The sequence below is a fragment of the Aegilops tauschii genome, chromosome 1, assembly GCF_002575655.3.
Source record: "Aegilops tauschii subsp. strangulata cultivar AL8/78 chromosome 1, Aet v6.0, whole genome shotgun sequence".
Lineage (NCBI taxonomy): Eukaryota > Viridiplantae > Streptophyta > Magnoliopsida > Poales > Poaceae > Aegilops > Aegilops tauschii.
In genome coordinates this window covers 447,209,417-447,236,600 of record NC_053035.3, presented here as the reverse complement: position 1 = coordinate 447,236,600, position 27,184 = coordinate 447,209,417, and the positions used below count along the sequence as shown (strand labels likewise).

General features: G+C 48.9%; 1 protein-coding gene and 1 pseudogene across 1 annotated transcript; both read left to right on the top strand.

Moving 5' to 3' along the window:
- Positions 1 to 171: 171 nt before the first annotated feature.
- LOC109775971 (putative leucine-rich repeat receptor-like serine/threonine-protein kinase At2g19230) lies at positions 172 to 19,752 on the top strand (annotated as a pseudogene).
- An 860-nt stretch (positions 19,753 to 20,612) lies between these two features.
- LOC141025285 (probable LRR receptor-like serine/threonine-protein kinase At1g05700) lies at positions 20,613 to 26,279 on the top strand. The gene is made up of 13 exons (XM_073500588.1): positions 20,613 to 20,739; positions 20,859 to 21,417; positions 21,537 to 22,027; positions 22,784 to 22,922; positions 23,049 to 23,120; positions 23,228 to 23,299; positions 23,379 to 23,459; positions 23,547 to 23,707; positions 23,800 to 24,044; positions 24,268 to 24,394; positions 24,619 to 24,687; positions 24,765 to 24,957; positions 25,045 to 26,279. The coding sequence occupies exons 1-13, from the start codon at positions 20,637 to 20,639 to the stop codon at positions 25,544 to 25,546; spliced, it is 2,814 nt and encodes a 937-aa protein (XP_073356689.1). The 5' UTR covers positions 20,613 to 20,636; the 3' UTR covers positions 25,547 to 26,279.
- The last annotated feature ends 905 nt before the right edge of the window (positions 26,280 to 27,184 follow it).

Sequence of the window (27,184 nt, the reverse complement as noted above, 5' to 3'; positions counted from 1 at the left end):
CTCAGTCAAGCCAACTGCACTCTTAGTTGTCGCGCCCAACTAAAAGATACTTTTGCAGGGTCGGTGGCCATGTGTGATGTCTCTGCTATACTACTGGCAAGTGTGTGAACCTACGTTAAGGCTAGCTACAAATACGGAGTACTTCAAGCCCACGAGATATCATGTCCAGCATGTGCGCGCGTAGTAGAATGAGCCAGCCATCAATGGCCGCCCGATCGTCGCTGACGCTCCTGCTCAGCCTCACCGTTGCCATAGCCGGCGTGCTTCAAGTTCGCTTCCAACGAGCACCAAGCCTCGAAGGTGAGCTGATACTTATTAACATTATGGATGCTTAATTTGTTTGTGGTAGAAATATGATGCAGAGTAGAGTACGTACATATTACAAAAAAGGGTTTCCCCCGCTTTATATTATAAAGCAACAACACTGAGCATCCAACAAGTCGATTCAAAGTACAAGCAAGTCTCAAATTATCGCTGGGGGCACAGCAAGACAAGCCCCAAATAAAGAGAAAAAAGCAGCTAATCCGGCTCAGGAGGGGGTGGCGGTGGTGGCGGAGCTAATGCTGCAGCCGAGGAGAGGAGAGCCGTGATGATGTTGTCGATGACGTTCCGATCGCGCCACTTGCTAAGCGGTCTTCATAGCTGTAAGAAGCCACACATTTTGTAGATTGCATCAGTCACACGGCAAGGAATCACGCGTTCGATGACTAGTTTATTGCGGATGCACCGGAGGGTCCATGCTAGGGTACCCATAGCCACCGAGGTCGGGGGACGTCTAGGACTGGGGAGCCTAAGGATCTCCCCGAACAAGTCCGGAAGGTTGTCGTGGCACCAAACGGCACCAACAACCTCCCAGAAGCAGCTCCAAAGGAATTGCGCTGCCGGGACCGGAAGAAGATGTGGTTGCAGTCTTCTGGTAACATGCAAATGGGACAAATGCCGTCCCCAGGGCCATTACGCTTACGCACTTCCGTGCCAGAAGGCAGTCGGCCTCGGACCCATTGCCAGAGGAATATGCGGATTTTCATGGGGAGTTTGATCTCCCATAACACCGAGAGTTCAATTGGTCCGGGAGTGGGCACAATCGCCTGGTACAGGGATCTAGTAGAGAATCGGCCACTTGGCTCTAGTCGCCAAGACAACGAGTCGGGCTCAAGGGAAGGGGTGTGGAGGGCAACACACTCGAGCAGCTCCGCCCATTGAGCGTGCTCCACCGCCCCGAAGGTACGGCGGAAGGCAATTGCGCCCATGTTAGCCAAAGCCACGGCCACCGAGAGTTGTGGGTGGGCACATATTGAGAATAAAGCGTAGAACCGCTCCGCAAAAGGTCGAGTCCCGGCCCATCTATCAATCCAGAATAGGGTGTCGGACCCATAGCCCACTTTAATGGAGGTCCCAATATGCAAGACCGGCATCAGTTGGATCACCGATTGCCAGAATTGAGACCCTCCAGCTCTAGAGGCAAATGCCAGAGGCTGCCCTCGTAGGTACTTCGCGCGGATAATCTCGAGCCACAGCCCACCATCGCCGGTCTGAATGCGCCACAACCATTTGGAGAGGAGGGCAATATTCATCTGCTTGGATGAGATGACCCCGAGGTCGCCCTGGTCCTTGGGCTTGCAAATCTCAGACCACTTAACCATGTGGTACTTCTGTTTATTGTTCTCTCCAGCCCAGAAGAATCTGGAAAGAAGCTTGGTGACCTCATGATGAAGGGATTCATGTAAACTATAGAATCCCATAACATACATCATGAGGCTAACAAGGGAGGAGTTCATCAGAACCACTCGAGCGGCCTTGGAAAGCCATCTCCCCTGCCAAGGCTCCATCCTAGGTTGGAGCTTGGAAATTATTGGGCGGAAGTCTTTTTCCTGTAGAGGAGCGTCACTAATCGGCATGCCGAGGTAAGTAGTCGGGAAGGATCCCAAGCAACAGTTCAAGCGATTGGCGATTCGCTGGGCTTCCTCCACAGAGTACCCAAGAACCATCACTTCACTCTTGGCGAAGTTAATCGTGAGACCCGACATCTCCTGAAAGCAGAGAAGGAGGAACTTGAGGTGTCGGATATCCTCGTTCGAGCCTTCCACCATCATAATGGCGTCGTCCGCATATTGGAGGTGGGTCAGACCTCCATTAGCCACGAGATGGGGGCAAATCCCCCTAATGTGGCCCGCCCACTTGGCCAAGTCTAGGATCATAGCTAGAGCGTCGACCACAAGATTGAATAGAAATGGGGAGATAGGATTGCCTTGCCGTACCCCTGGCCAGTCTGGAAGTACGACCCGACCTCCCATTTATGTTGACAGCCATGTGTCCACTCGTAACCAGCTGCATAACCTGAGCCACCCAATGGTGATCGAAGCCACGCTTCAACATCACCTCCCGAAGAAAGGACTAATGTACAGTGTTGTATGCTTTATGGAAGTCAATCTTGAAGAACACCGCGCGAAGGCGCTTGCTCTTGACTTCACGGATGACCTCGTGGAGAACGAGGATCCCATCCAAAATATACCGGCCTTTCGTGGAGGCCGTCTGGTTTGGATGATGGATCCGTGGGGCGATTAGGGCCAGAATCCGAAACATCACATTGAGGACCGTGATGGGTCGGAACTGCCGAATGTCAGCTGCTCCAGGAACCTTTGGGATCAAGGAGATGATCCCGTAGTTGAGACGGGAAACTTCAATGTTCCTCGAGAAACTCGAGGAACAGGTCAAGGATGATCTCCTTGACCATCGGCCAGAATGCCTGGAAGAAGCGAACCGGCAGGCCGTCGGGGCCTGGGGCTGAGGCCGGGTTCATTGCTTTGACAAAAGTCTCAACCTCCGTGGCACTAAAGGGAGCGAGGAGAGCAACATTCTCCTCAGGGGAGATTTGCTGATTAGGCGACCAAATGTGGTCCGCAAGGGCAATCCCACCCCGAGGGCGCCCGGCAAAAAGCGACTTGTAAAAGTCGTCAGCCAGCGAAAGGATCGCTGGGGGGTCCTGAAAAAGCTGACCTCCTTCCGATAATAGGGGAATGAAACAGCGTCTCCGACGGCCATTAGCGATGGTCTGGAAGCAGGCAGTGTTGGCGTCACCAAACAGCACCCAGTTCATAGAACCTCGCTGGCGCCAATACTCCTCTTCTTTTGAGTAGATGTCCATGAGAGAGTCTTCCAGATTATATCTATGAGCCCATTCTTCTGCGGAAATACCTGCTATGTCTGCACGAAGGTCAAGGGAGTGAATCTCCTCAAGAAGGGATGCCTTCTGGATCCGAAGATCCCGCCCTATATTGGCTCCCCAACCCTTCATGAATTGTCTGGACCGCTTAGACAAGTGATGCCACTCGTCCAGGATAGACATCTACCTATGGGGCTCATTCAGCGCCGAGGCCCAATGAGCCTGGACGGCCGCCAGAAAGCCTGGCTGCCGGAGCCAAAACGCCTCGAACCAAAACCGAGGGGGGGGGGCGGGGTCTCTCATCCCTGGAGGACAAGAGTATGGGCACATGGTCGGACCCGATGCGCATAATAGCCTGAAGAGAGGCCAAAGGGAACCGAAGCTCCCAGTCAGGGGTGACGAATACTTGGTCAAGCACACTAAGGGTCGGGGCAACCTGTCTATTAGTCCAGGTGAATCTCGCCCCGACCCTATCAAGCTCCAGAAGGCCTAGGTCAGCCACCCAATCGTTAAATCACCGTATCTCAGCAAGATCGACACGCGAGTTACTCTTCTCAGCGGCAGAGCGGAGGAGGTTGAAATCCCCCCATCACCACCGGGAGGGTAGCAGAGGCTATCTTGGTGTGGAGCTCAGCCAAGAAAGCGGCCGAGCGACCATGGTCGGCTGGGCCGTAGACCACAATGATCTCCCACTTGAAGTTCACATCACCCTCCCAAACCTCCATGCCGACGAAGTGGGATCCACGGTCCATGGATCCCACCTCAAAGGTAGCATCCTTGACACCTAGAAGGATGCCACCGGAGTGACCCGCCACTCCAATAGATGGCAACCAATGCCATGCGAATAAGTGTCGACTAAGGCGCTCAAGCTCGGCAAGGGAGAAATCTACCCTCATTGTTTCTTGGATCGCGACAACATCCACAGATTCATCACGCATATATTCGATCAACTGCCTACGGTGGCCATCATGGTCGAAACCCCGCAGGTTCCAGAACAGAGCCCACATGACTACTTGCCTAGGGGGTCCTCTCTGTGCGCGAATGGGTCCTACCGCGAATCTCATCAGGGGCCAGGTCAGGGTGGCCCCTTCTGCCAATCGGACGGGGGGTCGGAGGTGCTTCCTCGTCTCCTGCTACCGCCTCACGATCCCTAGCGGCCGCGAGACGGCTCTCCAGGACCTCCTTGGCCTGGAGGGACGCGATCTGCTCTAAAGCAGGACCCTTCTCCCCACGGAAAACAATAGCCGAGTTAGCTGCCACCTTCGCAAGGTGACCCAAAGGAACTCCCGCGAGGACCGAAAAGGAATTGTCACCAATATCATCATAATCATCATCGCATGAAGCAGGGGGGGAGGGCGGTTGGGAGGACGGACCTGCATCAAGGTTTCGCGCCGCCGCACGGCGTGACGCCTTCTCCACACCATTGGGCGAGGCCCCATCCAAACGCGACACCGAGCCGAGTCGCACGCTCTTCCACGCTGATGATGCTGGGGTCGAGGCTGAGTGAGGGCGCATCTTGGCCGCGGAGGGGCGAGGCAGAGCAGCAGCATCCGCAGCAGCCGCGGCTGGTGCGGGCTTCGTCGGCTCGGGCAGGGCCAAAGGTGGCAGGGTCACGCCGGCGGGGAGATCCAGCATCGGGGCCAGGGAGGTGGGACGAGGCGAGGACGCGGGTAGGGCCTCCATGCCCACGCTGCTCGTGTCGCTGATGCCGCCGTCCGGAGAGGAGACTTGCGCCTCTATGAAGATCGGGATGACAGCGCCAGGGGGAAGGGTCGCCGCCTCGTCGAGCATAGCGGTGATCGCCTCCAGGTCCTCCTCCTCCGCCCCAGGCCCAGCCGTGTGGGAGTCGAGGGCGAGCTGCTTGGCGCTGGGAGGGGGTGCGACCGCGCCGGCCTAAGGCGAGGGATCATGGTCGTCGTCTGAACGCCCGGGGCCAGTGGAGCGACTGCACGGACGGTGGGGCCGATCACAGCCAGAGGAAGGGCCGCCAGCCCCCTCATGGTCCGGGTCCACCTCCGGGTCCGAGCCATCATCACGACCGGCGGGAGAAGTGGAGAGCTCGTCTTCGACCGGAATGTGGAGGTCATAGCCCGCATCGTTGAATAACATCCGCAGTGTTGTCTGAAGCTTGGAGGGATTCAGGGTCTTGAGCTGAACAAGAACGGCCGGCCTCTTAAGTAGCAAGAGAGCGTCCACCGACACAATCTTTCCCAGGAGCCGGGACATGCCCCGGATGGCACCCTCCACACGAGCAATGGGGGGGCAGCCCGCGGATATGAACCCACAAAGAGGACAGGGAGGCCACGGCGAGAGGATCCACCAAAGGCACCGAGATGCGAACCTTGAGTTGATGGGGTCCGGGAATACGGCAGTGAACTCCTGATCGGAGATAGGAGCGACCTCCCAATACTAATCCGGCTTGAACAGGTGGCGGAGCTCCTCGGAGATGATCGCTGGGGAAGCCGTCTTGCCGTCGAGGACCGTGATGAGGGCGGTCAGGGAGGACGAGGCAGCAGGCACTGGAAGATCCATCTGAAAGAAGCCCAAGTCATCCAGAGCGTAGCCGAAGAGTCCGACCACCCCGGGGGCCGGATGGTCCGGACAAAGAGTGGCGGGGTGATCGGAGCGCTTGCACTTGTAGCACGCGGGGGGCTGCGTGCAGTCCACCTGGCAATGTCCCTCCAAGCAACAATTGAAGCAAGTCACCGCCGGGGCGGGTGGCCGGGGTGCCACCGCCGTGGGCACGGTGGAGGGGTTGGAGATGGAGGATGCCGGAGCGGACGCGGCCGCGGCTTGCTGTTGCGCCATGCGCTTCTTCTTCTTCTTAGCAAAGGCACCCCGACCGTTGCGATTGTTGGGACCGGTCGGGGGAAATTGCGCCTGCCGACCGGGGGGGGATCATAGCGTCGAGGGGGGACGTGTCGGAGCGGCCCGACCGAGCCGGCGAGCGGGAGCGATGTGGAGGGGACCAGCGGTCCCGGCCGCGACCGCGCCATTGCTCCGGGGAGCGCTCCTGCTGGCGGGAGCTACGCCACCCGGCCCCAGCCTCCGAAGCGGACCCCTTGCCCTTAAGCATGGGATCGCGCAGCTCGGACTCCCGGCGCGCCCCATCCGGGGACGGCCGACGCGAAGCCTGGGTGGCCAAGCCATCCCGACCCTCGGTGCGCCGCTTGGGCCGTGGGGCCCCGTTACCAGGCTCCCAAGCCATGGCGGGCGGAGGGGCAGGGGGAGCGGGAGGCGCGGGGAGGGGGGGAAGGAGGGTGGCGGCGGCGTCGAGGGGAGGAGAGCTGGTGCGGGGAGGGGGCGAATGGAATCGAACCCTAACGGGCGGGAGGGGGCGAGGCCTAAAAGGGCGTGGGCCGCAGACGGCAAGAGCGGGGGTGGCCCAGCTCAAGCAGGCCCAGCCGGGGAAGCCTGGGAGGGCCCAGGATCGCCTCTCCCTCCCAACGGCCTAGCGGGCCCAGGCAGACCCAGCCCACGTCCCGACCGAGGAGGATGAGGGGTTAGGGTTTCCCCCGATTGATCCTGCACCGCTGCCGCCGGTAGGGCGCCGCCCGGCGACGCCGCGGACGGCCGGAAAGGCCGGTACTTGGGAGTCCGGATGACAACTCCAGGCGCCGCCGGACGAACAGCAAGAGAACCAGGCACCGGGAAGGTCGACACCATCGGAAATGCCGGTGAGGAGTGCCGCCACGACGTCGCCGCCCGACCCAACTCGACCGACCGGCCACCCCCGAAGCGCAAGCTCGGGCCTCACGGCCACGACGTCCGGCCTCATGGCCGGCGCCCTGCGGTGGTGGGGAAGGTGGTGCGTGGTGGGCGTCCGGCCGCACCCGCAAGGGAAGGGGAGGGAGGGGGAAGAAGAGGCCACCGGAGAATCGACCACGATGGACTCGACCGCCTCCGCCAGTCGGTCGCCGAAGGGACGCGTGCGCCGGGGGAGGCCAGCGGCCGCGGCCTCAGCCTCCAGCCGGTCCTCCTCGGCAGCCCAATCCGTCCAGCAGCCGGCGCGCACCACTGCGGTGCCAGCGGCGGCGGACGGAGGCGGAGGAGGGGGGGACTGCGAGACAGAGCGAGGAGAAGGGGGGCGACGGAGCAGAGGAAGGGCGGTGAGGGCCGGCGGGAGAGGCGGCGGAGCCCGCGCGGACGGAGGCAGCCGCCCCCGCAATCGCCACCACGGTCGCCTCAGGAACCGCCATCCCCCAACGAGAGTTATTTCCAGAGTACGTAGTGTTGGTTGTTTTTGTCAAGCTCACATTCGTGCTCGCATTGAGCAATGCAGGTTTCATCACCATAGACTGCGGCCTACAGGAGCAGAGCAGCTACACGGACTCCATCACCAAGATACCTACCACGTCGGACGCCGGCTTCACAGACGCCAGCTACAACTACAACATCTCGGCCGAGTACATGAAGCCGCAGCCCGTGCTCGCCAGGAGCTACCACACCGTGCGCGGCTTCCCAGACACGGGCCGCGGCTGCTACACCCTGCCGTCCCTCGTACCGGGGTCCAAGTACCTGCTACGGGCCTTGTTCAGGTACAACAACTACGATGGGCTCGCCAAGCTCCCCATCTTCGATCTCTACCTCGGCGTCAACTTCTGGCGGACGGTGAACATCTCGAGAGCCGAGACACCGGTACTGGCTGAGGCCATCGCCGTGATTCCGGACAGTCGGTGCAGGTTTCCCTGGTGAACATCGGCTCTGGGACGCCGTTTATCTCCTCGCTGGCTCTAAGGCCTCTGGAGAACAGGATGTATCCGCAAGTGAACGCGACGCAGGAGCTGGTCCTGATTGACAGACGCAACATAGGCTACACGGGCAACTTCGCAATTAGGTACGTACACATCTTTGCCATGGTAGGTGGCAGCGAAAATGATTGTTCTTTTTGGTCTTATTAAGCGTTCATAGAAATTTTGTAGGAATTCTATGCATAGGATTTTAAAAGAATTTTTTAGGAGTCTTTTGATTTGTAGGAGTGGATTTCCATTCCTATGTAGGATAAGAATGAATCCTTCATAATGTTGGAAATATGAGAAATTTACCAAATGATTTTATTAACAGAAATATTAGATAAAGCATGACTAATATAACAGTGATAAAACTAGTCATGCGATCTGACAGAGAGAAGGTAAATAACATCTGCATATATGAACTGTAACCAAGTTTATCTAGAGCAGACAGTAGGGCAAGTTTCATATATGAAGTAGAACCTAACATATCTAGGGCAAACAACAGAACAAGGAACTGTGGCAGGACCTCGAACAGACAGGACAAGAACACATACGAGACAGCTGCAGCAGTAGCACTGGACTTGGGGTCGGTGTCCTCGCCGGCCATGTCGTCGAGGAGGTTGTCGACGTCGGGGAAGAAGTCGTCGGAGTCCGGGGCTCCGTGACGAAGAAGTCAGTAGTCGCGCTGAGCGCTCCCAAAAACCTTATCACCCTTCTCGTACAGGACTCAAAGAGGTGCGGTTTCGGAGGCCTACTGTCCCAACTCGCGATGCATGCCGCAAGCCGGGATGAGGAAGACAGCAACAGCTCAGAGATTGGAACCCGTGGCGAGAGGAAGAAGAAGTTCTGGTGCGTCTCTCTGAGAAGAGCGACCTCCCTTTTATAGACGCAAGAGAAGGAGGCACGAGGCTGCGCCGGGAGCTGAAGGGAATGAGGGAGACGAAACGAACAAGCAGCAGGCGAAGAGGTGCGCCGTTCGTATTCAATCTCCACTACAGCAAAAACGTTTCAGCTTCCGCATGACCTTCCGTATACCCGTCGTGCGTGGCAAAAATTTAGACATCGGCTCGGCTCATTCCCGCGGCGCGTCGTGGCGAGGCGTGGCGAGGCGGGCGGCGGAGGAGCGCGCGTGGATGTCTATCTTGTTCTCATCCTCATACATGTGGAGAAAGAGCCTCCCTTATAAAGAGGTCCAACTCCCTCTAAACTAGCCATGTGGGACTGAACTTTAGTTCCACCTCTTGCGTTGCACGAATGGGCTGCGTGGGCCTCTAGGATTTATTAGGAATTTCTAAAACTGCTATTGGGCTAGGCCCAAAATAGACAAAATTCCAGCAATCCCCCACCAGATGCCAGAGGCACACAAAATTTGCCTTTGGTTCCAAAACACTGTTTTATATACCGGTACTGCAGTGGAGACTGTTAAGTTGAACTTCCACCTAGAACTCTATGCTACACTAGTAAACAACTTGAAAAGTGGACTGGGCCTTGAACTGCAAGTTTTCTGCGAATCTAGCTTCACATAAAACCTTGACCGATACGTGGCTACCGTGGGTCTTCCCCGCGGATGGAGCTTATGCGTCATACTCCGAGACCTTTCATGAGTTTACTAGATAGAACACTACTCTCATAGATTGTGGCGTTTAACAATCAGACTCATATAGGTGTGTTCTTCAAAAGATGTTCTGCAGGACGACATCTCTGCTTCAATGAGCCACTTAGAACACATTAAGATATACATCAACCTGCCATGCAGATTAGGAGAGTATTGCATCTTCATGGAGTGGTATTAATAGTAAGGATACTCTCCTCTCAGTTGACCAACAACTTGTCTTCCACATCTGATTCACGGGATCTCCGATCACAAAGACTAGGTTACCACTGTGAACAACTCATATTGTAGGTCTCATACCCATCTCCCTCGATGCATTATCTATCACATTACGTGATAGACCCTTAGTGAAAGGATCTGCCAGATTTTTAGACGTTTGGATATAATCCAATGCAATAACTCCGGAGTTTCTCATTTTCCTGACAGACTTTAACCTTCTTTGAACGTGTCTTGATGGCTTCATGTTATCCTTTGAGCTGCTCACTTTCGTGATCACAGTTTGATTGTCGCAGTTCATAGGATACCCGGTACAGGTTTCTCAACAACCGGCAAGTCATTCAAGAGCCGATGAAGCCAATCTGCTTCGACCGTAGCTGTATCTAGTGTTGTGAGTTCTGCTTCCATTGTTGACCTCGTTAAGATGGTCTGCTTGCAAGACTTCCAAGAAACAGCGCCACCTCCATGAGTGAATACATATCCGCTCGTGGCCTTTATCTCATCAGCATCTGAGATCCAGTTTGAGTCACTATACCCTTCAAGCACCTTTGGGTGCCCCGTGTAGTGAATTCCATAATTCGCAGTGCCTTTCAAATAACGCAAAACTCTCTCTAGAGCTTTCCAATGCACATCTCCTGGTTTTAAGACAAACCGACTCCGTTTGCTAACAGCAAAAGAGATGTCAGATCTTGTAGAACTGGCTAAGTACATAAACGAGCCAATAATCTGAGAATATTTCAATTGATCTCTAGCAATTCTTTGATTCTTTCGAAGTAACACACTATAGCCAAAGCGACTCAAGATCTTTTCCACATAGTGAGATTGAAGCAATGTAATCCCACCATCATCGTCTCTGAACAACTTGATGTTCAGAATGACATCTGCCACTCCTAAATCCTTCATCTCAAAACAGCGAGATAGGAAATCCTTGACCTCCTTAATAACATTCAGATTTGTTCCGAAAATTAGTATGTCATCAACATACAAGCAAAGGATAACTCCCTCGCCCCCACCATGGCGATAGTACACACATTTGTCAGCTTCGTTCACAACAAAGCCTGCAGCTGTTAAAGTTCTTTCAAACTTCTCATGCCACTGTTTGGGTGCTTGCTTGAGTCCATACAAAGACTTCAGCAACTTGCACACTTTTCCTTCCTGACCATCTAGTACAAACCCATCTGGTTGTTCCATATAAATTTCCTCGTCCAACTCTCCATTTAGGAAAGCAGTCTTAACATCCATTTGATAAACGAGAAGACCATGTGAGGCAGCTAGTGAAAGTAGAACTCGAATAGTGGTCAGTCGAGCACATGTGAGTAAGTATCAAAGAAGTCTTCACCTTCCTTTTGGGTATAACCCTTAGCTACGAGCCGAGCCTTGTACTTTTCAATAGTACCATCAGGCCTAAGCTTCTTCTTGAATACCCATTTGCATCCTATAGGTTTGCACCCATAAGGACAATCAGTTATCTCCCAAGTTTCATTGGCCAAGATGGAATCCATCTCACTATGAACCGCTTCCTTCCAGTAGTCAGCATCTTCAGATGCATAGGCCTCTCAAATAGAACTGGGAGTGTCATCTATGAGATACACAAGAAAATCATCATCAAAGGACTTTGAAGTCCTCTGTCTCTTGCTCCTAGTAGGAACTTCATTGTTCTCCTCCACAGGATTTTCAAAGTGTTCCATAGAAATGGCAGGTTTGGTAATTGTAACTGGTTCCTGATTCGATGAACTAGGCATCTCCTGAGTAGATGAGGTAGTCATATCCTTCATGGGAAAGATATCTTCAAAGAAAGTCGCATCATTCGACTCCATGATCGTACCGACATGCATGTCAGGTACCTCAGATTTTACAACCAAGAATCTATAACCAATGCTATGAAAAGCATGTCCCAGGAAAACACAATCCACGGTCTTTGGTCCAAGCTTGCGCTTCTTTGGAATTGGCACATTGAATTTAGCCAAACAACCCCATGTTCATAGATAAGAGAGTTTTAATCTTTTCTTCTCCCATTCCTCGAATGGAGTTATCTCTTTATTCTTTGTGGGAACTCGGTTTAGGACATGACATGCAGTCAATATCGCCTCCCCCCATCATGCCTTGGAGAGACCCGACGTGTCTAACATGGCGTTAACCAAATCTGTTAGAGTACGGTTCTTTCTTTCAGCCACCCCATTTGGCTGAGGTGAATAGGGAGGCGTCCTCTCATGGATTATACCCTGTTCCGCACAAAAAGCATCAAAATCATTGGAAAAATACTCTCCACCACGGTCGGACCCAAGCCTCTTGATTTTCCAGTCAAGTTGGTTTTCCACTTCAGTTTTATAGATCTTGAAAAAGTTCAAAGCCTCATCATTAGATTTCAGAAGATACACACGGCAGTATCTAGTGGAGTCGTCAATTAACGTCATGAAATATTTCTTTTCACCTTTTGTCAAAACACCACTCATTTCACATAGATCTGAATGTATGAGCTCGAGTGGTGCAAGATTTCTCGTTTCCGCAGTCGTGTGAGACTTACGAGGTTGCTTAGCTTGCACACACACTTGACACTTGGATCCCTTGACAGTGGTGAAACTAGGGATTAAGTTCAACTTCGCTAGTCGCGACATGCAACCAAAGTTAACATGACAAAGACGTGAATGCCACACATTTGATTCACTATTGTTGCAAATATGATTAACAACTTTATTGCAAACGTCTGATAAGGATAAACGAAACAGGCCTCCTGACTCATAGCCTTTACCAACAAAGGTTCATACTTGGATATTACAAATTTATTGGACTCAAAGACAAGCTTATAGCCATCTCTACACAGAAGAGATCCGCTAACAAGATTTTTATTGACCGAGGGGACATAATGCACGTTCTTCAGCCGCACGATCTTCCCCGAAGTAAACTTCAGATCGACCGTGCCAACACCACGAACAGAAGCACTTGAACCGTTGCCCATCAGCACGGTTGAGCTCCCTGCGGTCTGTTAAGACCAAAACATGGAAATATCACCGCATACATGCACATTAGCACCCGTATCAATCAACCAATCAGGAGAATGACATACTGAAAGAATAGTGGGAAATATACCATACCCAGCATCCTTCATGTCAGTGTCTCCAATGACAACATTAGCGATCTTGCCGCCTTTCCCAGGATCACGCTTGTCATAGCGATTAGGGCAACTAGGAGCCCAATGATCAGGATCCCCACACACATGACAAACACCTTTCTTCTTGTCATTCTTCTTCTTGAAGTTCTTGTGCTACACAGCCTTGTTCTTCCCATCAAACTTTGCTTTACCATCAAACTTGCCTTTGTTCTTGAACTTGTGGGGCTGGAAGTTCTGCTTCTGTACCAGATTGGCACTAGATCCTCCCTCAATACCTCGAGTACGTGTGTCCTTTCCTCTCACATTTTCTTCCACATCAAGAGTACCAATGAGATCCGAAACGGAAAACTCCTGTCTCTTATGCTTCAGTAAGGTAGCAAAGTTCCTCCATGAAGGAGGAAGCTTAGTGATGATACCTCCGGCAACAAACTTGTCCGGTAGCATACAATTTAAGTGCTCAAGTTCTCTAGCAAATGACTGTATCTCATGAGCTTGCTCAACCATGGAGCACTCTTTAGTCATCCTGTAATTATAGAATTGCTCCATGATGTACAGCTCAGTGCCAGCATCCGAAACCCCAAACTTGGCCTCGAGTGCGTCCCACATATCTTTTCCATTGTCAATTGACGCATACGCATCAACTATGTTCTCACCAAGAACACTCAAGAGAGCAGCCTTAAACAGAGTATCCATTTTCTGAAAAGCTTGTTCCTGTTGGGCATCATGCTCCCCTTCAGGTTTGCCAAGAGTGGCGTCATAGCAACTCATGGTTTGAAACCATAAGACTGCTCTCACACGCCACCTCTTATAGTGGATACCCTCAAACATAGGAGGTCTCATGGAAGCAGCAAAACCACTTAGAGTAAATTGCCTATAATAAGGTTTTTGGATTGTTGGAAATATGAGCAATTTACCAAATGATTTTATTAACAGAAATATTAGATAAAGCATGACTTTTATAACAGTGATAAAACTAGTCATGCGATCTGACAGAGAGAAGGTAAATAACATCTGCATATATGAACACATACGGGACAATTTAGACATCGGCTCGGCTCATTCCCGCAACCCGCGGCGCGTCGTGGCGGGCTGCGGAGGAGGAACGCGCGTGGATGTCTCTCTTGTTCTCATCCTCATACATGTGGAGAAAGAGCCTCCCTTATAAAAAGGTCCAACTCCCTCTAAACTAGCAATGTGGGACTAAACTTTAGTTCCACCTCTTGCCTTGCACGAATGGGCTGCGTGGGCCTCTAGGATTTATTAGGAATTTCTGAAACTGCTATTCGGCTAGGACCAAAATAGACAAAATTCCAGCACATAATTCAAAGAAAAAGTTTAGCATAAATTCAATAAAAAATTCCTATCCTATGCATTCAATGACATCTTTTTTCTTATAGGCGTTAAGATACATCTCACTTACTATGATTTTTCTATTCTTATGATATTTCTATCCTATGAAATAAAAATGACTTTACAAGGGCATGTATAATGATAATGATGCTATCTTAGAAGTGTTACGTCGGATATCTTCTGAGAAGGAGGGAAGACAACCTAAAAAGGAAGACTTACCATCTCTTAATTAATATATGATCTTTTAGCAACAACATGTATCGCCACATATTTTGAAATGTCTAATTATTAGAGATGGTATTAAGAAATAAGGACAACGACCAGCCGACCAACTTTCATCCGGTCGGTACCTAGCCGTCAGATGCGCTCCATTTTCAGCCATATGATCTTTATGTTTCTTCCCCATCGATTTTCCCTTCGTCCAAAAAAACACACACGGAGCGCTCGTTGACTTTGAGCGACAGGCTGCTGCCCCTATTACTCTAATCCATCGGTGGCTCGCCGCGTGCGTCCCGCGACTTTCGGCGCCACGCCTTGCCCCTGCGGTTGCAGCACCATGACCAACATGGCGACGGCCTTGCTGTTCACCATCCCACCGGCCCCAAGGTTGTAGTTCACCACGGCCGCCGTTGTACCCCCGGTGCGACTTGTTCATCTCAGCACTCCACCATGCTGATGGTTGCAGCTTTTCGCCGTCGTCCATAGCTTTCGCCGTCTATGGTTGAAACTTTTTCCGTTGATGGTTGAAGCTTTTTTCGTCACGGGCTGCAGCATTCATGGTTACACAATGGCCGGCCCCTCAAATTCCGCCGTCTTCGACTTTTGGTGATGTCGGTTGTAACTTTATCGATCACCGGTTGTAGCTTTAGGTGTTTGCACAGCAGCCAACCTCAACTTTTCAACTTCTCACGTTGAAACTTTTGTCTTCGCCGGTTGTAGCTTTTTTTGGTCACCGGTTGCAACACCAGTCACCTCTGATTCCAGAAAAAATGGCTCCCCATCACCGTCCGGCAGCAGCCCCGTGGCCACCGGCACCTCCACTTGCAACACCGACGCATGAGCCTTCCCAGCAATGCGACACTACCAGCCAACCCATGCAACATCCGCGGGGCGTGCGGGAGAGGGGGGGGGGGTCGTCTCTCCACGGCGGTGATGAGCAACTTCGGGTGCTGGGAGACGAGATGCTCGTAGCAGCGCTAGAAGAAGGACTTGCTCGTAGCATCAGGTGTTTCGCCCCAACGGCAACGGCCGGTGGTCGCCATCCACGGACGAGAGAGAAGGACGGGGGGAGGAGAGGTCATTCAAGGGAGTAAAGGAGCTCGCATGTGATCACAAAATCTCTCTCGGGAAGGGATAAGGGATAAGGTGGCTGGGTGCGGGGCGCACTGCGAGCCACATGATCTGGCCACATCAGACAGCGCGAGGGACCGGCCGATCCGCTGGCCAGCCGTAAGGAAACATTTACCAAGAAATAATCATTGTAATTTTTTTATTGATTTCTCTAGATTACGTTGCAGACATAAAATAAGATAGTCTTATCAATCACTGTACATGCAAAACGTGTCTTGTGGTCAGGTACCCAGACGACCCGTACGACCGAATGTGGTTACCGTGGAGTAACCCGCAGTGGTGGTTGGACATCTCAACAAAGGAGAAGGTCCATGAGAATATCGGCGACCTCCTTCTCCATGCGCCGTCCGCCGTGATGCAGACTGCCATCACAACATTTAACAGCTCCAAGTCCAAGACCGTCGAGGTGTCGTGGGAGACGGAGCTGGACCACATGGACCGAAGGCCTGGGTACACTACACTACACATCTTTTATACTAGTACCACATCTTCACAACAACTACCTTCTTTCCGGTTTATAAGGCTTGCACGTACATACTTCTAGATTTATAATTTGACCAACATAAGATGAGTTGTCTAGTCTAAAAAGTATACCACTAGAAAGTATAAGATTTGAAGTTTCTAATGATATATATAACTTGTATTACGTTGATTTATTTGTCAACCTAGAGATACACGCAAACCTTAGAAACCGGAAAGGAGGTAATATGTACCCAAACGTTCCTACTACAATATAATAGCACTAGACACTAACGAGAGCAAGTAATGCCCGTTATAGATGCATTTCCATCTTGTACACCGCCGAGCTGCAGATCCTGGCCGGCAAAGGTAGTGCCGTGCGACAGTTCAACGTCATCGTCAACGACTGGCGGACCAAGCTTCCGCACACGCCTGAGTACCTTGTGGCCGACGCTTTAGCGAACCTTGAACCCCACGAGTGCTTAAGCCGGTACAACATCACCTTGATTGCCACGGCCAACTCGACACTGCCGCCCATCATCAATGACTTCGAGTATTTCTCCGTCATCTCTACAGAAAACGTCGGCACCGACACTCAGGATGGTAAATAATTATGGCACATTATTTAATCGATACTCGAGATCCATGTCGGTTGATTAGTAGACTTTCCTCGAAGCAGATAGACATGCGCGCGTCATCTCTGACTACCACACTTCTTTGTCTTGTTTGTTACCTTGGGGAAAAAAGTATCCGCGATCAACACAATCAAGGCTAACTATCGGATGAAGAACAATTGGATGGGTGACCCATGCGCTCCGAAAACTTTTGCGTGGGATAGGTTGACCTGCAGCTATATTATCTCGGGCACCCACGAATCACAAGCATGTAAGTTTGAATTTAACTTGCGGCCACACACAAGAAATCTGTTTAAAAGTGAGGAAAGACACTCATGTCGTCTGAACCATCGCGTCTTCTTACAGAAATATGTCATCGGGCGGTTTGAGTGGTGATATATCATCTTATTTTGGCGATCTCGAAGACATCCAATCTTTGTAAGTAGGAAAGTTGTATCCATTTTCATAGTAATTTTCCTAGGGAAGAAATTCACATATTTGTATGCTTTGACACCTTATTTCAGGGATCTATCATACAACAAACTGACATGATCAATTCCTAATGTTCTTGCACAGCTACCCTCTCTTGTGTTGTTGTAAGCAACTTTGAATTATATGCTATCCTTAATAGCTAATATCTATTTTGCTACCAATGTTCTCATGCCAACACTATTTGGTCTATCTAGAGATTTGACTGGTAACCAACTTAATGGATCCATCCCCTCCGGGCTTCTAAAGAGAAGTCAAGATGGCACCCTAACTCTAAGGTTAATCCATCATATCTTGCATATATCTGCACCGCCATTTAGTTCTCTGGTCGTTGCTTTTATATTTGCCTAGTCAAAATTGCTAATGGTCTCTTCTTTTCGATAGTTACAACAAAAACCCAAACCTTTGCATCAACAACAGCTCTTGCCAGCCAACAAAAAGGAAAAACAATTCTAAGATTGTTGTTTCGATAGTTGCAGTTGCTGTGATTGGAGCACTTGTAGTACTTCTGATTCTCATGATGAGAAAAAAGAAAGGTGAAACACATCGACAACACTACATCAATAGTTCTGCATTACTGCACCAAAGCAAGCAACAATGGGTAATACTAGTTTGGTTCTTGAATTTTGAAGGATCTACAAAGAGCGGCAAACGACAAGACCGCCAACACATGGACAACCACCGATTCACGTACAAGGAACTAGAGACCATAACGGACAACTTCAGGATAGTGCTCGGTCAAGGAGGGTTTGGAACTGTTTATGATGGCTTCTTGCTGGATGGTACCCAAGTTGCAGTCAAGTTGCGGTCTCAATCATCCAGTAAAGATGTAAGAGAGTTCTTGACAGAGGTAAAGTATTATCAACTATAACTACAACATGGTGTATCGACATATTAGTCAACTAAATTTAATAAGCCAATTTTGGAAACTTTGACATTTTTCTTCCTATTCTTGCTCAAGCTTAGACAATAACGAAGATCCATCACAAGAATCTTGTATCATTAGTTGGTTATTGCAAGGATGGGATATATTTGGCTCTTGTCTACGAGCATATGTCTCAAGGAAATCTGGAAGGTAAACTCAGAGATGTTCTAGTCCGTCTGTAAGAAGAGCATATGGTATTTCTGTCTTATGTTACACACTACTAACGTCAGACAAAATTTAACAGGAGAAAACAACAAGGATGTATCCCTAACCTGGAGACAAAGGCTCTGCATCGCACTACAATCCGCACAAGGTATACTTTAATCTGGAGTATGTTCTTCCTTTTGTTATTGCCGATCTCTATGCTTTGCTAGAATTTAACATATGTTGATGTGTGACTGATATATCATCTCTGTCAGATATGATGTGCACGCAGGGCTTGAGTATTTGCACAAGTCATGCAGCCCGCCCTTCGTGCATGGTGATGTGAAGACATCAAACATCCTAATGAATAGAAACCTTGAGGCCAAAGTTGCTGACTTTGGCTTGATGAATGCTTTCAGTAAAGAAGATGATACACATATATCTATCATGCAGGTGATTGGCACAAGAGGCTACCTTGCCCCTGAGTAAACACTGATACCTAACTTATTAATATTTTGGTTGCCTGCTTGCCAACCATTTCGATTAGTATATCTTTGTTGTGACTGACTCAATGAATTGTGATGCAAATGCATCCCATGCTTATTGTATGTACATACACAGGTATGCAGCGGCCCTGCAACTGAATGAAAAGAGCGACATATATAGCTTCGGTGTCGTGTTACTGGAGGTAATCACACGACAACCCACCATCCTTGAATCTATAGAGGTCATCCATATCGTCCAATGGGCACGACTTCACCTTTCGGGAGGCAACATCGAGGAAGTGGTGGATGGCCGAATGCAAGGTGACTTCAATGTGAACGGCATGTGGACAGCCGTGGACCTAGCGCTCAAGTGCACCGAGGATGACGCCGCACAACGACCCACAATGACGGATGTGGCTGCCCAACTGCAATACTGCCTCGAGTTGGAGCGCGACGATCAAACCAGAGGCAATGCTAACAATAACTTCCACATGATGGAAGGTAGCAGTCGCGACCGTGATCTACCGATGATGTAAGGCTAGGCACCATTTCATTTGACATGATTTATGTTATTTGTTGGTAGGGCGTCAACCATGATCATCAGTCATGCACTCTTTGTGCTCTCGGCATCTTGTCAACCCTGACCGAGGGTGTCAATACTACAAGCATGCGAGTATTGCAAGGCAAACAAGTGTTAATCTGGACAAACCATAAATGTGACGATTAGTTAAAAAGCTGATATGAATAACGTTTCTTAAATTCCCAATGTGGAGGGTATGATTACAATTCTCTCATTTCTCATGTGATGATGTACAACTGTTAGTTCAGTGACGACAATGTTTCTTTATCAGAGTGTTGTATGGATATTTTATTTCCAGTAACTTTGAGCCGAGCATGGCTGCGAGATGGCAGAAGATAGGGGATGCAAATGCAAGGATGACAATCCACTAATTGGAGGGGAGTCCTTGATTTGAAATCATAGCATGAGAGCTTAGATGTAGAATGAGCAGTATTTTCTTGTGATGCAAATTACTTGCACACCTGTCACGACCTTGTATATTTATAAGGTAGCTCTGAGCCGGTGTCTTGCACCGTGTGGTAAGAGAATTGATGTCAATATCCACTCAAAAAAGAAGGAAGAGTTTGATACCCTATGCAAGCTGCGCTCAGCGCAGATGCAGCTAGTGACGTGTCATTTCACTCCAACATGGTGTGCAAGCTTTTGTTTTTCCGACTCTTCTCCTATTTCATTTCATTAAAAAAAACCTTCTCCTATTTCATTTTGTCTGGCTGCTCAAAGCACCGACGATCCAATCCACATTCACCAATTGGAATGCAAGTCAACTCTCGGCCCACGTGATCCCTACAATAGGGCAAGACAATGAAATTTTAGGAAGTAACTATAAAAAACCACCACAATTCGGGTTAGGGTTTCAAAAACCTATCACATTATGTTTGACTGATGCCTACTACTGAGGGTAATATGTTGAAAAACACTATACCAGTTTCCACTTTCCACTAGTTACTGGTTCAGCCAAATTTGGTCGCGATTATGACAGGACTGGCCCACCTGTCAGGACTGACGTGGCACAATAGTCAACTCTGTTAGATTGACCATTAAGTTGAGCATTATGACATGCGGGACCCACATGCCAGTCTCGCTAAAAAAAATCCACTAGTCCGTAAGAAATCTGTAGGTCTAGCATTTTGTTTGTGGATTACAATAGGTGACAGGAGATTTCCAGCCAAGGTTAGAGCAGGACCCACCCAGACGTACGGAATCATGCTGGGCATAGAGATGTGCAGCTGACGCGGTTAATCATGGTGGTGTTGACGTGATCAGCTCATCATTAAGCTCGTTCGCTAGTGGGCAGAGTTGGCTTTGCTACCCCTCAATCTAGAATCCTAGGTATAGTTTAAGTCTGACATTGAACGCGTAAAGTCAAATGCACCTTACGCTCCACTACTAACTGCTCTAGCATGTGCAATGGAGCAACCGACGGCGGCAAATCCATGGCTGCTGCTCCTCTGCCTCGCCGCCGTAGCCACCGGCGGCGTACCCCAAGCTCGCGCCCAGCTTGAGAGCAAAGGTATGCTCTCAAAACCTCATGGAAGATCGCGCCCCCTTAATCTCGGCATGCACTACAATGGCCGCGGGCGCGCCATTAATTCATGTGCTTACGTACGTACGTGCCTTGCGACATTGCAGGATTCATAAGCATAGACTGCGGGCTGCCGGGCACGGCGAGCTACGTGGACGCCGGAACAAAGCTGTCATACGTCTCGGACGCCGGCTTCACCGATGACTCTGCCGGCGCCAACCACAACATCTCGGCCAAGTACATCCGGCCGCAGCTCTTGCGGCGCTACCACAATGTGCGCAGCTTCCCCGACGGAGCACGCAACTGCTACACCCTCCGATCCTTGGTGTCGGGTCACAAGTACCTCGTCCGCGCGGCATTCTTGTATGGCGACTACGACGGCCTCGGCAGGCCGCCTATCTTCGACCTCCATCTCGGCGTCAACTACTGGCAGACCGTCAACGTCTCGACGCCGGGCTTGGAGGTGACGGTGGAGGCAATCGTGGTCGTGCCGGACGACTTCGTGCAGGTATGCCTGGTGAACACTCGCGCCGGCACGCCGTTCGTCTCCGCGCTGGAGCTGAGGCCGCTGAAGATGAAGTTCTACCCGCAGGCGAACTTGACGCAGGGTCTCCTCGTAGAACACAGGATGAACCTTGGCCCGGCGGACCAGACCAACATCATCAGGTTAGCAAACCTGCAAAACATCTCGAGTTGTTTAATTTTCTCAGTCTCTTTTCCCAGTTTACCGCTCCAAAGTACACCAATTGGAGAACTGGACAGTCACAAACGCGATTGATTAGCAGGTACCCCGTAGACCCGTACGACCGAGTATGGATCCCTTGGGCCGACCCGAAAGAGTGGACAGAGATATCAACGACGAGGCAGGTGCAGAGCGACGACGACGACTACGAGGTGCCGTCGGCGGTGATGCAGACCGCGGTCACGCCGCTGAACGCCTCCAAGAACCTCGAGATCTCCTGGGACCCCGTGCCTCAGCCTCGCAACCCATCGCCGGGGTACTTCATCGTCATGCACTTCTCGGAGCTGCAGATCCTCCCCAGCAGCGCCGTGCGCCAGTTCTACGTCAGCATCAACGGCATGGCGTTGAACATGACCGCTGCTAAGCTGTACTACCACGGCACCGCTGTCATCTCCAATGTAAAGCCCTACCGATACGACAAATTCAATATCTCTTTGCACGCCACCACTAACTCGACGCTGCCACCGATCATCAACGCCATCGAGTTGTTCTCCGTCATGCCCACCTCCATCCTCGGCACGGACTCCCAGGATGGTACGTACATATACATAGATTATGGAACCACATTGACACATGTACACGAGCTTAGCTGATCTTTAAGAAACTAATTATGCACATCATGCGCGCTACTGAAAAAAATGGGTGCGATTAGTTCCAATTTTTACCCCTTTTACATTTTTTACACAAATTACTCCATTTAACAGTTTTTTTGTCCGGATTACCTCATTTAGCAAGACGTTTGCCGGGTTTTACCCCCATTTAGCAAAAGGTCTTGTTGGTTTTTACCCCATTTAGCGACCATCATGCAGGTCTCTGTCGTGAGGTACACGTGGCATGCCACATCGCAAATTTTCCTTCTAGTGTTATTCAGTGGCTTAGCTGGACATGGTTTTGTTTTCATGATCGCGAGGCATACTTAGGCACCTCCTTCATGTCACACAACTACGTGATAATTGATTCCAACTCATTCCCCTTTATCAGATTTATTTCCAGGTATTGCATCATACTCCTTCCGTACCATATTAGTTATCGCTCAAACGGATGTATCTAACGCTGAAATACGTCTAGATACATCCATTTCAGCGACAACTAATACGGGACGGAGGGAGTACTATACATAGCTCCAGGAGTACTAGACATAGCTCCAGGACACTTTTTCGGCAAAAGAACTGCTAGAGAAACTTTCACTAAATGGGGTAATATGGATGAAAAACTATTAAATGTGGTAATTAGTGTCACAAATACCAAAGTAGAGGTAAAAACTTGAATTTACTCGATTAATTACTTCAGTGTCGGCCACCGTGGCGATCAAGGACAAGTATCATGTGCAGAAGAACTGGATGGGTGACCCATGCATTCCCAAGACTATAGCATGGGAAAGGATGATGTGCAGTTACACAATTGCCAAAACTCCAAGGATCATAAGCATGTGAGTTTTTCAAATCTATAAATTATAGCGACTTATCACCTATATTCGTATGACAAAATCAGGAATTATCATATACATAAGGTTACATCCAGTTAAGCTAATACAATATGTATTTGCTCTGTGTAGAAACCTGTCTTTCAGTGGTCTGAATGGTTATATATCATCTTCTTTCGCGAATCTCAAGGCTCTCCAATACTTGTATGTTCAAAGTTCTGGATCTGTTTTGGTCTTTATTTGGTAGTTTAAAGAGACAAAATATGGTGCATAAACAACAATAAAACTAGTCCATATTTTGCACTTTGTAGGGATCTGTCAAACAACAACTTGACGGGCACAATTCCAGATGCCCTTTCGCAGTTACCCTTGCTGAAATTTTTGTAAGGCTGCACCTACTATCCAATTGTGATTTTTCCTTAAATAGCTCCGACTCATGCAAATAGTATTTTTCTTCTTCAGAGATTTGTCGGGCAATCAACTCAGTGGATCAATTCCCTCTGGATTTCTCAAAAGAATTCAAGATGGCTCCCTAAATCTGAGGTCGTCAGTTTACCCATAAATTCTCTCGATTCCATCTTACATGATGCTTTCATGAATTTGATTACAGTTTGTTAATCTTTTTGGCAGATATGGCAACAACTCGAACCTTTGCACCAACAATAATTCATGTCAGCCTGCTAAGATAAAGAGGAAGCGAGCCATCAAATTTGTTGTCCCTATAGTTGTCACCATGGTGATAGTAGTAGTGGTGCTAACACTCTTTTCCTTGCTGAGACGGAAAAAACGAGGTGAGGCTTTTGCATGAGAACATCAATTATCCAGTATGTTTCTACATTGGACACTACTAATTTAAATCATTATACTCGTCTTGTACCGAAAGGATCAATGAAAAACTGCGTTAAACCACAAAATGAAACAACAAATAATGGGGATACTTCACTTGGACTTGAGACTCGTCAATTTACATACATAGAGATTGAGAGGATAACGAACAACCTTCGACATGTATTGGGTAAGGGGGGGTTCGGTTATGTCTATGACGGCTTCTTGGAGGATGGCACTCAAGTGGCTGTAAAGATACGATCTCAGTCTTCCAATCAAGGTGACAAGGAATTCCTAGCCGAGGTACAATTTATGTAAATGCACTTGCAGTTCTCCTTGTCCTTTTAATCAATTTTGTTTCAAAGTCCCTTTTAATCCAAACTCCCGATGTACATGTAGAATTTCAAGGTAGGCTTAAAATAGTTTCCTCTAATTTTTGTATTTAAATAAGGTTATCAATATAAATTCGTACGGTGAAATGATATTTGTGAAGTCATGCCCTGATCACCGATCATTGCTTGTTTAGGTTCAGATTTTAACACGGATTCATCACAAGAATCTTGTCCCCTTGATTGGTTTCTGCAAGGATGGTGAGCACATGGTACTTGTCTACGAGTTCATGTCGAGGGGAACTTTGCAAGAGCACATTGTAGGTACGCATGTTTTTTTAACTTTACAAGAGCACACTGTAAGGTGATTGGTGGGCCATAATTTGAGCACTTCGTGTTGATATAATGTAATTGATATTCATCTAAATAAATTGTTGTGACCTACATAACTTGAGCACTATGAACTGATATAATTTAACTACTATTCATGTATAGAATCGTTCGAACGACATTTTAGTATTAAATCCACAATGACGATTTGTATACAGGAGGGGACCATAATGCAGTTTGTTTAAGCTGGCGGCAAAGAATCAAAATTGCAGTTGAATCTGCACAAGGTAAGCGCTTAAATGCATAGTTGGCAACTACTTATCCTAAATGTTTGTTTTTGTAATCTTGACTTGTGTGTATGCAGGGCTGGAATACCTGCACAAGGGGTGCAACCCACCCTTGATTCATAGGGATGTGAAGGCCACAAACATCCTATTGAACACAAGGTTCGAGGCCAAGATAGCTGATTTCGGATTGTCCAAGGCTTTCAACCACGACAATGAAACTCAGATATCTACGAATGTTATTGTCGGTACACGAGGATACATGGATCCAGAGTATGTTAATTCCTTCTTCCCTTCTCCAAAATCTTCCTATAATATACCATGGTCTGAGTATTTGGTGGAACGGAAACATTTGCACAGGTACCAGACAACAGGACGGCCAACGACGAAGAATGATGTGTACAGCTTCGGCGTCGTGCTGCTGGTGCTTGTCACGGGGAAGCCACCAACCCTGCACAATCCGCAGGGCATCGGCATCATCGAGTGGGTGCAACAACGGCTAGCAAAGGGCAACATCGAAGGCGTGGTAGATGTGCGCATGCACGGAGACCACGACGTCAATAGTATGTGGAAAGCCGCTGACATTGCGCTCAAGTGCACTGCACAGGCTTCATCACGGCGTCCGAACATGACTGATGTTGTGTTGCAGCTACAGGAGTGCCTCAAACTAGAGGAGGACCACGCCGGTGGCGAAGCCAACAGCAGCTTCTACACTGGCATTTGTAGCAATGACCAGAACTTGAGATATGATGCTTACCCTACTGACCAGTTCACAAATGTGAGCCAGAGCAGCACCCGATTTGAGATGGAGCATAATTTTGGGAGGGTGCCAACAATGGACAATGGTCCTGCTGCTCGATAAGCTAGAATTGTTGGTCTTGTGCCAATTGCAACAGGTAATTTGCGTCAGACTTTTTGTGAGGAATCTCTATGGCCAATGATTCCTTGTGGGGATCTCTGTGTCAAGTGATGTTTGAGTAATTCATTGTATTTCCCATTTCTTGATGTTTGGCTATTTGCAATCTGAATTGCTAAACCTAATTACATATTATGTGTGACCTTGATATTGCTACAGACCGTATATTGCTGTTTTTCTCTTGTACATATAAACTATTAACTTTATCCCTCCTATCTTCTTTCTTACTTTGACAACCACGGGATAAGAGCTAGCTCTATATGGCGAATTACGATAATTCTTCTTTTTCTCGTTCTTCGCCAGCGCTTCTTCTTGTCCACGGACAATCCAAATTTATATATCTTCACCATCTAATTTTTAGGAACAAACTCAACTTTCGACACCAAGCATAAGCATACCACCTTGCAAAAACCAGGAAAGAGCAAATTACATGTAGCATTCAACCGCCCAGACAATTGACATGGGTGCGACTCCAAAGAAAACACTTACCTCCTAAGTGAATGAGTAAACGGATATCTCGCCTGCTTGCGCCTCTTGGGCATGGTCTCAGGTCTCAGCACTCAGCGGCATGTCTTTCTCAACTTCATCGCATGTCTCAACCACATCGTATAGCTGTTGGGGAAGCCCTTAGCTAGGCATCGTCTCAACTGCAAAATGCATGTGTTTCTCATGTGCGCCGTCTCAGCTGCATGTGTGTGTACACTACTCCCTCCGTTCCTAAATATAAGTCCTTTTAGAGATTTCAATATGAACTACATACGAATGTATATAAACATATTTTAGAGTATAGATTCACTCATTTCGCTCTATATGTAGTTCTCTAAAAAGACTTATATTTAGGAACCAAGGGAGTACATCGCATGCCTCAACTACATGCTGTTTATCAAATATCAACTGCGCCATTTACTCATTTTTTCTAGAATATACGTGCACAAACGACTAAGTGCCAGTTCTTTTGTGCGGCTTAAAAAATAAGCTGCCTTTCCCCAGCTTAAAAAATAAGCCGCCCCTGAATTTGTTGAGACTTCTAAATTAGTTACCCCATAACTAGCTTAGAAGTCCCAATGCATAAGAGAGACGGCTTACGGGTAAAACTGAGGAGGAGACGGCTTATTTTTTAAGCTGCCAAAAGAACTGGCCCTAAGTCCGCACTATTGATAGCTTGCAAGCAGCAAGATAGTTGACAAACTCACTCTCAGTCAAGTCAACTGCACTCTTAAATGTCGCCCAACTACAAGATACTTTTGCAGGCTCGGTGGCCAAGTGTGATGTCTCTACCATACTACTGGCAAGTGTGTGAACCTACGTTAACGCTAGCTACAAATACAGAGTACTTATGTAAGACTACCCACAGTGGAAGTAATATAGATAGTAACATCACCCATATCTAAATAAAATAGATGATGTGGCAAGTAATAAATGAAGAAAGAGAGGCATGCGATAACATAGCTAGTTACTACCAGGGGCGGAGCCACCGTTGTGGCATTGGGTGCAGTTGAACCCAACGAAAAGCTGTTGGTCACGTACGTATAGATAGGTCTTATTAGGCCTGAACCCAGTAAAAAAATTAGTCTGACCCCATCA